The sequence below is a fragment of the Hipposideros armiger genome, unplaced genomic scaffold (genome assembly GCF_001890085.2).
Source record: "Hipposideros armiger isolate ML-2016 unplaced genomic scaffold, ASM189008v1 scaffold_22, whole genome shotgun sequence".
Lineage (NCBI taxonomy): Eukaryota > Metazoa > Chordata > Mammalia > Chiroptera > Hipposideridae > Hipposideros > Hipposideros armiger.
In genome coordinates this window covers 3,161,408-3,173,412 of record NW_017731372.1, presented here as the reverse complement: position 1 = coordinate 3,173,412, position 12,005 = coordinate 3,161,408, and the positions used below count along the sequence as shown (strand labels likewise).

The window sequence follows — 12,005 nt, the reverse complement described above, 5'->3', positions numbered from 1 at the left end:
GGAAACAATGACTAAGCAAAAAAAAAAAAAAAAAAAGTTACATTTGGAGAATATTTCTGCATAAAACACATTTGTTATATCTAGGCAGAAATACTTTCCTTTTTTTTTTTCTGTTATTTATACTTCTAAAATATCTTCCTCAAGGGGATGTTAAGGAATTTGAACATTTGAAAGAAATAAGGTTTCTTAGTCTAACTATTCCTAAGTTTAGGAATCTGTTTAAAACAGACTTCCCTTATAATGATCATTCATTATATGTTTTCTATGAACATTTCCAGCTTACTGTTTCATAAGGCAGCCAAAGCCTCTGTTGGACAGCTCCAAATATTAGCTGTTTTTTTGTTTTTGTTTTTTTTAATCAGGCACATAGTTTAAAACAGAGGCTCACAGCAGAGTATCTGGAGTCAAACAGCTTGAGTTTGAATCCTGGCTCCAAAAATTCTTAGGGTAATGGATTTGGGCAAATCTCAAAATAAGGGCAGTAGTATTATTTAACTAATAGGATTGTGTGAAGATTCAATGAGATAATCTATAAACTACAAACTTCCTTTTGTGTTTCTGAGTATTTTATTTTATAATGAAAGGTTTTAAAAAAGTTATTACTACTGCAGTGTCCACTATAGCTGTCGGTGCTTTCATTAAAACCTGCCTCCTAAAAATATCTACCTAGGGTCCTCATTTTCCTTCCTGGAAAAAAGAGAACATATGAAATCTGTATTAGTTTTTAGATTATAATTAATAAGTTAGACTAAATAGTTCCTTAAGTGCATTTAGATTAATTCAAGATTTCTTGCTTAAAAGATTTGTGCCTCCATGTTGCCTAGTGAATTAAATAAAAACTCTACATTCCAGCTTCCAAGGCTTCTATAATATGGCCACACTTCATCTTTATAATATTATCTACCTTTATTAGGCTTATATGTAACCTAGACTTTACATTAAACTACTTTTCTCCCTCAACAAGTCCAGTCCTTTCTTGTTCTGTGACTTTACTAATGCTATTCCTTCAGTGGAATACCCTCCAATAGTCCCATCTCATAACTGAGAAAGTTCAAATACTACGAAGGTCACATTAATGTTGTTTTAAGTTCATTTGTCATAACTGCAAATCTTTTCTTGATTCTCTCAACCAACTATAAAATTCCTTTCCCTTTTAATTTCCATAGCATGTTGTTCGTATCACTCAAAAGCACTTATCTGGTTCTCCATTTGACTTTGGTCATTCTCTATTCCTCTCACTTATCGGATATTTACTATGTGTCAGTCATTGTGGATACAAAGATTAATTAGGCATGGCCCTTATCCTCAAAAGCTTATCGTCACTAGATTTAAAACAACAACACTGACAATAGCAACAACAGAAACATGTTCCTAGCTGGTTCAGTCCCCAGGCATCAGATGTTACATGCATTAAGTGATTGTGAACTACTGCACTCTGTCTTGTCCGTATGTCTTGTAATTTGGGCAGCCTAGGAATTGTCCACATTCGGATGACTCCAGAACTTATATTTTTCAGCTTAGATCTCTCTTCTGAGCTCAGACCCATAAATGTAATTGTTACATAAACATCTCCAGTGGGATGTTTCAAACTACTTCAAACTCAACACATATTCAACCAGAACCTACTACCTTACTCTTCAAACGCTGGTCCTTTTCAAGCATTCCCTGCATTTATGTGATGGATACATCAATCACTCAATCACGTGAACCAGAAATTAGGAGTCATCTTTGATATCGTCTTCATCACTCCCCTATGTTCAAATCCAAAACTAACTCCTAATATTTCTACCTACAATTATTCCCGGAATACATCTTTTTCTCTCACCTCCTTTACTAACCTGAGCTACAAAACCATTTTTTGCACTAATTAATATCTCCTTCCTGGTTGCAGGTGCCTACCCGTTATTATTGTTATTATTATTATTATTATTATTTTTTATCAACAGTCTCTGATTTTGTTGAGGCTGTCAATGTACTAAAAGCTACATTCCCTAGCCTCTTTATTTTTTTTTAATTGAGTAACAGCCATGGTCATTGGCTATACATTGCCCCCACACTACAATGACATAGCTGACTCTCTCTCCTAGGGATGGTGCAGCCCACGGTGGTCCATGCGGGGACCGAACCGGCAACCTTGGTGTTATGAGCACCATGCTCTAACCAACTGAGCTAACTGGTCACCCCTTTACCCTACCTTCTTTAGTAGGGAGTAAATGGAGTGGCATGTGAAGATTCCGACCCATGAGATATAAATAAATGGAAGTGGTTTTGTGGGGCTTCTAAGAAAGTCCCTAAAGGGGGCAATTCTTTGCCTTCTTACCTTTCCTGCTCTATTGCTGCTTCTAGTGATGCTGGGGGTGAGCCGACAATGCATGGTCGCTAAACAAGTATGATGGAAAGGCCAAGAAAACTGTACATATCTAAACTGGTGAACTAACGCAACTCCTGCCTCCCTCCAGAGTTCTCACTTAGCAAGAAAGACAAAGGTTTTTTTGTTTAAGCTGCCATATATTTGGATGTTCTGTCATTTCCAAACATAATTCCTAATAATCTCCTCCTCTTGTCCTGTTCTGTGGAGCTCCCCACGTCGCAGTCAGAGTGGTCTTTTGAAACTGCAGCTCTACTCATGGCATTCCACTTCGTAGAACTCTTAATGGTTTTCCATTGTTCTAGGATGAAATCCAAAATTCTTAATGTGGTCAAAAAGCCCTTCATAGCATGGGCCCTGTCAAAAAACCCCAGCTTTAATTGTATGGTTTTTCTCTCTTGCGTTCAGTATTATCGCCAAACTGGACTTTTCAGAATCACTAACACACCATGACACCTTCCACCATGTGGATAGAATTAAGTTGAGAATAGCAGCTCCCCAAATTAGGACCTTTACATTCACTTTCTGAGTGTAGCACTGATTCAAGTGAGGAGTTTTTCAGGTTTTAATGGAATTAGCTTTCAACAGATGCTGAAATGCAGAAACGTCTCATCTTTCTGCTGAGCCAGTTCTCAAATCTGTTTTTAGAAAATATTATCCTTACAAACCCTTCAATTGTGAAGGCTGCTCTTTGAAAAAGACTCTAGCAATATGTGTTATTTTTCTCCCTCGTGTGCTATATCCAGGAATGCACTGTGATTTCGTTTCTGAGTTTATGAATTCCTAGAGGGGCTTTCCTTCTCTCTTTCCTCACTGCCATATTCCGGACCAGGCCTCTGCATTTTCATGGCCTGTATGAATACAACAGACTCTTGAATTCATACTTCATTCTGTCATCAGAGGGATTTATTTTTGGAAATGAAATCTGTTTGTAAGGCATCCTGCTTAAGCTTCTTCTATCGCCTTTGTAATCAGGTCCAAATTCTGTAAAACGTTCCCAAGGCTCTCAGGGTTTGGCTTCTGCCCATGTATCTTTCCAGCCTCGTCTCCTGCTACTCTTCCTTTCCTGCTCAGTTTTGGTGACTACAGACGGACAACTCAAGCTCTATCACTTCCAGGTGAAAGGTCGGGGCAAGGCCTCACTCACCTCTACAGCCCGACCCTTGAAGGCTCAGGGTTATCCTTGAGGAGATCTCCTCTGAACCTCACCATCCCACAGAATATGATTTTAGCCATATAATCCTCATCATATTCGAAAGCATTTAGTTGCTCAACATCTGTGTTCCCCACCAGACGTAAGAATTGTTTGAGGGCAAAGAATTTGAGTGCATTATTCTTATTCAATAATGCACTCAAATAGCTGTCACACCATATGTCCTATAGTAGTTGTTCCATGATTATTTGTTACATGATGACAAGAAACATGCCTGGCACATAATCTATAGTCAATAATTAATATTTAACATGTCAATAACTAAGGTACAAGATCACATTCATGTCATCTCCTGTTATTCCTTATATTCTGTGAAGTGACGTACAGAAATTCGTCATTCCACCCCTCCTTACAGACACTTTCTTCTGTCTTTCGTCTCTCAATATCCTGGCGTCCCACCTCTACTACCACTTTTCATTCTATGGAACACTCATCTCTACCACAGTGTCTTTCTTTGGTTATTTAGATATTGTTTTGCCTCCCTCTAGTTAAAACTCCCTTTAATCCAGCTGACAAGCATTTGTTTCCATTCAACTCAAACCAACAAATAAACACTGTGTGTTAAGTGTCATGGTAACCACTGTGAACACAGTAATAATTAAGATGGGTACTGCCCATCATAGAGTTTCACTAAGGGCAAGTCAGACTTTTAAAGTTATACAAATAGTTACATTAGAATAGGTACTATGAGAAATATTATGGGGCATCCTGAAAACATATCCTAGCCTCATTGGCTAGACTCTTCACATCCTTTTTATTGTACCTTGAGGAGTGTGTTTTGTTCTATATAAGGAGCTGAGGTTTTTAACTACATAATAGTGAAAAAACAAACAAAACTCCAAAATAGTATTGATTATTGAAACAGTCAGTTCATTTCATTCACTTCATTCATTGAAGTGAAAGTCAAATCTTTCACTTCAAGGAAAAGATGTGTTTTCTCTTTATACTATTTGTGTGTAGGACACTGAAATACACACCTTAATATTTTATTTATTTATTTATTTATCTTTAAAAATTTTTATTGGGGAGTTGGGGGGATGGGAACAGTGCTGGGGAATTGGGGAAGGGGAACAGACAAGTTGCTGTCGTTTTGTTCTTCAGTCTAGTTGTGGAGGACGTTGCTTCACTGGCCCAAGTTGGCACCATCATTGCACTCTTCCCGGGCGAGGCAGATCAGTTGTCGGCTTCTGGACGGCCACTCACTGCGGCTGCTGGCTGCTCACGCTGGCTGCTGGCTACACACGGTAGACCATGGCAACCCACTGCCACAGGGGCTGCAGCCTACGCCGTCGCCGGCAACTCACGGCAGCCCAGCTCCAGGTTGAGCTGTTGTTCAGCATCTTAGCTGTGGAGGGCAGTGTCACTGGCCCTCATATGTGGGATCCGAACTGGGGCCCTCTGGCATCCCAAGCCAGTTCTTAACCATCACGCCACTCGGCCGGCCCCTTAATATTTATTTTAAAGTATACAAGAGTAAAAAAAATTTTGAGGGGCAGCTGAGTGGCGCGTTGGTTAAGAGCTGGCTTGGGACACCAGCTCTTAGCAGCAGGGCCCTGGTTCGGATCCCTACACGAGGGCCAGTGACACTGCCCTCTATAGTTAAGATGGTGAACAACAGCTCGACCTGGAGCTGGGCTGCCGTGAGTCGTCAGCAATGGCGTAGGCTGCAGTGGAGCTGCAGTGGGCTGCCATGGGCTACCGTGAGTGGCGGGCAGTCCGCATGAGCTGCCAAAAGCTGCCATGAGCGGCCGTCCAGAGGCCGGCGACCGATCTGCCTTACCCGGGAAAAGAACAATGATAATACCAACATGGGCGGGTTAAGCAACGTCCTTCACAACTAGACTCAAGAACAAAAGGACAGCAACTTGTCTGTTCCCTTTTCCCGATTCCCCAACACTGTTCCCCTCCTCCAGTTCCCCCCCAAAATTTTTTTTGAATGATTATCACAATTATAATCTACAGATTGGATTATTTAAAGACTGTTTGCAATAACATACAATAGTATAAATATTATACTTTTTCATTAAATTGCTACTATCAGATATGCTTTTAGTTCTTGGAGAAAGTTAAAAAGCTACTTATCAGAAATACGAAGGACAATGACATTTTTACAAATTTCGTCTCCTAGCAAATGATTCTAAGAATTATACTTATTTACTAAGTCTTTATTGTCACTTCCTTCCCAATTATTGAATGTTTATATACCTAGGACCTTCAGGATAAAGTGTTTGCTGACTTCTCCAGCTTCATTTGAGGCAATACAGGTGTACCTTCCCGAATCTTCAGTCTCTGCTTTGATGAGCTGAAGGACCATTCCTTGAGTACTTATTGTCAGGTGGGCATCAAGTCCCAGAGGCTGGCCATCTCGAAGCCACGACATCCTGGGAGTTGGGGTTCCATCTGTAAGGCATGTCATGGAGGTGGAACTACCCTTGACAATTATGATGTCCTCTGTTCCCATTGCGTTGTCCAGATTTGGTGGGACTACAATAGAAAACAAAACAGGGGAAATTTATATAGCTGTTTTAATTTGAGATCCGTTTAGATAAAACAACTGATGGATTCAATTATAGTATTTCTATGATCTGTAAAAATATAGGATTTAAAATAGCATGTAATTGGGCTGGCCGAGTGGCTCGTTGGTTAAGAGTTGGCTTGGGAACGAGAGCTCTGAGCAGCAGGGCTGCGGGTTTGGATCTCACATGGGCCAGTGATGCTGTGCCCTCTACAGCTAAGATGGTAAACAACAGCTCAACCTGGAGCTGGGCTGCCATGAGTCGCCCACGATGGCGTAGGTTGCAGTGGAGCTGCAGTGGGCTGCCATAAACTACCGCGAGTGTCCTGGAGCCAGCGTGAGTGGCCATGAGCTGCCGTGAGTGGCTGTCCAATGGCCAGCAACTGATCTGCTTCAGCTGGGAAGAGCGCAATGATCACAATATCAACATGGGTCAGTGAAGCAACGTCCTCCACAACTAGACTAAAGAACAAAAAGGACAGCAACTTGTCTGTTCCCTCCCCCAATTCCCCAATAAAATCTTAAAAAAAAAAGCATGTAATTAATTGATGACTTTACTATAAAAACATGCATTAGGTAGGCTAATTATGAACCTTCCAAAGTATTATTAGCAATGAAATCTCAGGATTGTTTCTTGTAGAACAAAATTTAAATGTGTTTTAAATTTTGGCTATTTTTTGGTTTGTCTCTTTAATTTGCTTTACTGTATATCATAGTTCCAGTAGTATACTTTTAACTACTTTATACGGAATAAATAAAATATCAAGTTTTAAAGTAACTTTTATATGATCCAACATAGGTCATTTGTAGGCTACAGTAAATAGTTACCGAATGTTCTGAGGTGTTCTTGGGGATTGAGACATCTAGACAAGAAAACCTTAATATTCCAGAAATGGAATGTTGAGAGTTTTCTATCTACACACACACACACATGCGCGCGCGCATGCACACACACACACACACACACACACACACACACATACGCATAAATCAATTCGTATTTTAAATACCCTAAATCAGTGACTAATAATACAAAAAAATAACCTTAACTTTCTATTTGTATGAAAAGACTGGTCTTGTGTTTGGGTTGAAATGCTATTTTTAAAAATTTAGATTTGATTTAATACAAAATTCCATGTTGGAAGAATATTTTGACAGACAGTATGCTCCAATAAATATGAACCCCCTGGGAGAAAATGCATTCTTCCCTCATTAGCAAGATCCTATTTTACTAATCTTTTCTAATAGGGCAATATCTAAATATAAGCCTGTTGCTTAATACTGGGCACATTGTAAAGTTTTAGGGTCATTTCTGTGACATACCGAACACTTGAAGACTATAATGTTTATTATCCACCCCAGCTCTGTTGGAGGCCACACAAGTGTATATGGCAACATCAGACACTTGAGCTCTCACAATCCTGAAAAACAGTTTGACCCAACATTTCATAATTTGATTCCATTCAACATATACACATAAAATACTTAGGATTTCTACATAGATTATAAAGCGTGATTTATGTTGAGAAATTTTAAGTACGAAGCTTATAACCATCTATCACAAAATATAGATGCCCAAATATAATTAAGTTGATTAGACACTGACAGTAAACCACTGAAAATATAATACAATTTGAAAGGTAAATATTTTTAAAACATATTTTAATATAATAGAGAATGATGTTAACATGAAAATCACATGATTGTTGTAGGCACCTTCCTATCATTTTGCTATATAAAGAGTTAGCTAAAATAGTAGTTCTTGGAAATACACATGTGATAGATATAAAAGACCTATTTTATATAAATTTACTAAAACATGAATATTTAAAAAGAATTTGATATTTGTTATCCCCCTTCTTCTAAAAAGACACTGAAAGGGGAAAAACACCAAACAAACAATAGCAAAAGCTTTGGGGAAAAAAACATTTCTTAAACACTATTTAGATAAGTAAAGTTTACACCCACAGTGACTTTATCTGTCTAGCAAATCACATAGAATAAAAGCTGACCTGATAACCTGCCCTCCTGACAGTAGCCGGATATGGGAGGAGAGGGGCAACGGAAGTCCGTTCTTTAGCCAGTTTATCTGTGGTGGAGGCGTCCCTGTGGCTCTGCATTCAATATTTATTGATGTATCCACCACAGCCATGAGTTTCTCTGCTTCTTCTTTATTACCTCTAATAACTGGTGGAACTATGCCACACAGAAAATGAGAGAGAGAGAGAGAGAGAGAGAGAGAGAGAGAGAGAGAGAGAGAGAGAGACAGAAGGGGGTAGGGTGTGCATTACTTGTTCAAATCATCTCAATTACAATTGCCCACATTTCTGCTTTGTACCCCAAAAGGAAACAGTAATGACATCATATTTAAAAACGAAATGCCTACTGCTGGCCCTTCATGTCTTTCTACGGACAGATTCCTGAAGTAGCAAAGTCAAAAGAGGGTGAAATTTCATATTTACCATAAACATTTAAGTTAAATATGCGGTCTTCTTCTCCAGCGGGATTCGTAGCAACACACGTGTATTTCCCCATGTCGGATGGGAGAGCTCCGTAAATATTTAACGTGCTGCCATTTGCAGTCACCCTATAGAAGAGGTCATAAAAGAGGCACTGAGATGACTTATGTGGTGCTAAAATATGGAAGACTCACTCCAGATTATTGTGTTCTTTAAAAAGACCCACCATAAAAAGCACCTTTCTCTTGATATAATGGTTAAGCATTTTTCACTAAGAACATGGAAGCCTGTAAAGTCAGAGTGAGTCAAACTGATGGAGATTTCAGGCAACCAACTAAAGCTCTACAGTCATGGGTCTCATATATCCACTGCCTCTTTCTGAGAAAAATGGCAATAAACAAAATCAGGGTTGGAACTTCTCTAGCCAAATCATTGGCGAAAATGTGTTTTTTACTCAGAGTTAGAATATTTTATCCTCAGTTGGTCAATATAAGGTTTGAATGAAATGAAAAGCATAAAACACTCTGGTATTAAAATTGAAGAATGTTACAATAAAAAATTATGTATAAAAAATCTAGCTATAGGGGCCGGCCGAGTGGCGCGATGGTTAAGAACTCGCTTGGGATGCCAGAGGGCCCCGGTTCGGATCCCACATATGAGGGCCAGTGACACTGCCCTCCACAGCTAAGATGCTGAACAACAGCTCAACCTGGAGCTGGGCTGCCTTGAGTCGCCGGCGACGGCGTAGGCTGCAGCCCCTGTGGCAGTGGGTTGCCATGGGCTACCGTGTGTAGCCAGCAGCCAGCGGGAGCGGCCAGCAGCCGCAGTGAGCGGCCACGGGGCTGCCTTGAGTTGCCGGCGACGGCGTAGGCTGCAGCCCCTGTGGCAGTGGGTTGCCATGGGCTACCGTGTGTAGCCAGCAGCCAGCGTGAGCGGCCAGCAGCCGCAGTGAGCGGCCGTCCAGAAGCCGGCGCCTGATCTGCCTCACCAGGGAAGAGCACAATGACGGTGCCAACTTGGGCCAGTGAAGCAACATCCTCCACAACGAGATTGAAGAACAAAAATGACAGCAACTTGTCTGTTCCCCTTCCCTCAGTTCCCCAGCACTGTTCCCATCCCCCCCCTTCCCTCAGTTCCCCAGCACTGTTCCCATCCCCCCAATTCCCCAATAAAAATCTTAAAAAAAAAAAAATCTAGCTATAAACACCAAGAAAGACTCTTAATGAGAAAAAGCAGAATCATTTATTCTGTGACAATTCAGCATTATGTATGGGTATATTTTGCAAAAAGTTTTGTACAAATTGCTAAAGCTTTTCCTTTGAATTACATTAATAGTAAACAATAAGTACAAAATTAGATTATCAAAGATATCAAAGTTAAGATTATTCATTATTAACCCTTCACACATGATTAATTATCAAACAAGACTTCCTGTGTTTTATAAAGAAATTAAATTGCTATCTATAGTTATTCTTACAATAGTGATTTTATTAGATTCTCCTAGTGTCAAAAGTAAATACTCCATTTCTACCATATCATTTTATTAAATATGATTATTGAGAATCATATTATTATCTGAGTCTGTTATATTTTTTCTGTTTCAAAATATGAATTTTAAAATTTCATGAGTTTAAAATGCCATGAAGAGTTTAACATGAATAAACAAAAAAGCAAGTTGCCATGACCAAGGAAAGTCGTATGCTGATTTTGGAAAAGTACTTTGATTGATGCATTGTTCCACTTATAAACATATACATATTGTGGAACAGTGACCAAACAATCAAGAAAATGGATATAAGAATAAGTATATTTTGGATTTTCATGTAAGAAAGCAAGTGATAGATTGTAAATTCCTAGGTACAAATATTATATGAGATCTTTAGGTCCCTCCAACTACCTCGTACTTGGTTTGGAACATAGTCGATATCAGCTGATTAAATAAAGATAATTAAATATTTGTAAACTATTCAGAGATGTCCACACTAGAGAAACTTTAAATGTATCTCTAAACTATTATTGGGCAATTTACCCAGTGCTGTGAAGGGGACAAATATCTAAATTTTAGTGTAAAATAATTTCAAAGAAAAAAACATTTACCTTTCTTTAAATTATAAATATTCAATTCATTAACTAGAAAATTTACTCCAAACCATTCAATTTAAAATATCAGTTGAAAATGATAATGACTACAATATAGTGAATTAATGCCTACTTATGTATATATGATTCTTGAAATAATTATAATTACTCTGGTATATGTATATAATGGGGCTTTGTCATGAAGTACTTTAGTAGAGTATAAAATTCTGATTGTCCTTCCAAAGGCATTTGTTGTTGAAAGTAGCAGGAGGCCCTTACCCCATTATTATTCCATTTCTATATGGTATGTGGCATGGGTAATAAGTGTCAGCTGAAAATGGGATTTGGACACATCACTACCAGGAGTGAACCAGGATTTGATGATATTGTACTTTTTTTCAAAATAAGCCACGTGGTATGGCATGTTTGGTGGTTTGGTGCTCTTAGGACACAAAATCATATGTGAGATTATTGATGAATCTTTTGTAGAATAACATTGGTTTGATGTTAGCAGGAAAGAACAATTATTTTATGACGTGGACTTTGGCATAAACATTCTATGATTAGGAGGAATAAAATCAACATCAGTAAATTAACATTTTTAGGAATGAAAGTCTGAGGAAATTTTATAACAGCTGCTGGATAAGGAACACACACACACACACACACACACACACACACACACTATAGAGTGATTCTCTAAGGAGATTTTCTGTGTCCTACTCTCAACAAATTTATTTTTTTTCTTTCTGAATATAATGACAGTTGAGTTCCAAGGAAACTGAATTTGGTATTATTCATGTGAAATTTGAAGCATAAAGCATGGTAAAAGACATTAAAATTAATAATGCAAAGATTCTTTGTAAACATACCGGATTCTTTCTGTTTCACTGCTAGTTATGGGTTTTCCATCTCGAAGCCACTGAATAACTGGGGTGGGAATGCCATTTGCACTGCAGACCAGCTCAACATTTTCCCCTAGAAGGACACTGACTTCACTTGGAATTTCAGCACCAGCAACATTTGGAGGGACTTTGGAGAAATAAAAACTCTCATTAACAAGGCACAAAATTCTAATGAATACAACAGAATCACAGAACAGTATGCCATTTTAATTTCATATTCTTCCTAGATTATGGTTCAAGGTCAAAACATTGTTATCCTCATAATTACTTTTGAATAAGAAATAGGTAAAGGAATCACTTCAATATTCCTGGTATATTTTTAAGCTGATACAATTATTTAGTCATAGGGACTGGTGACAAATCTACTTCATGGACACACTTCCTGGCTAAATAGAATGAATCACTCTTAGATTAAGTCCCCCAAAAATAGTTAAGAATTAACACAATTCAGGAGAATCCGTTTTAT

At 38.6% G+C, this 12,005-nt stretch overlaps 1 protein-coding gene across 1 annotated transcript in view; it reads right to left on the bottom strand.

Moving 5' to 3' along the window:
- The window catches only part of HMCN1 (hemicentin 1), a 446,768-nt gene that overhangs the window by 78,938 nt on the left and 355,825 nt on the right, over positions 1-12,005 (bottom strand). The window contains exons 64-68 of the mRNA XM_019635448.1: positions 11,507-11,666; positions 8,559-8,683; positions 8,109-8,292; positions 7,420-7,517; positions 5,787-6,065 (exon numbers count right to left, since the gene is read on the bottom strand). Coding sequence (XP_019490993.1) covers positions 5,787-6,065; positions 7,420-7,517; positions 8,109-8,292; positions 8,559-8,683; positions 11,507-11,666 — 846 coding nt within the window. The remainder of the gene's footprint in view (positions 1-5,786; positions 6,066-7,419; positions 7,518-8,108; positions 8,293-8,558; positions 8,684-11,506; positions 11,667-12,005) is intronic.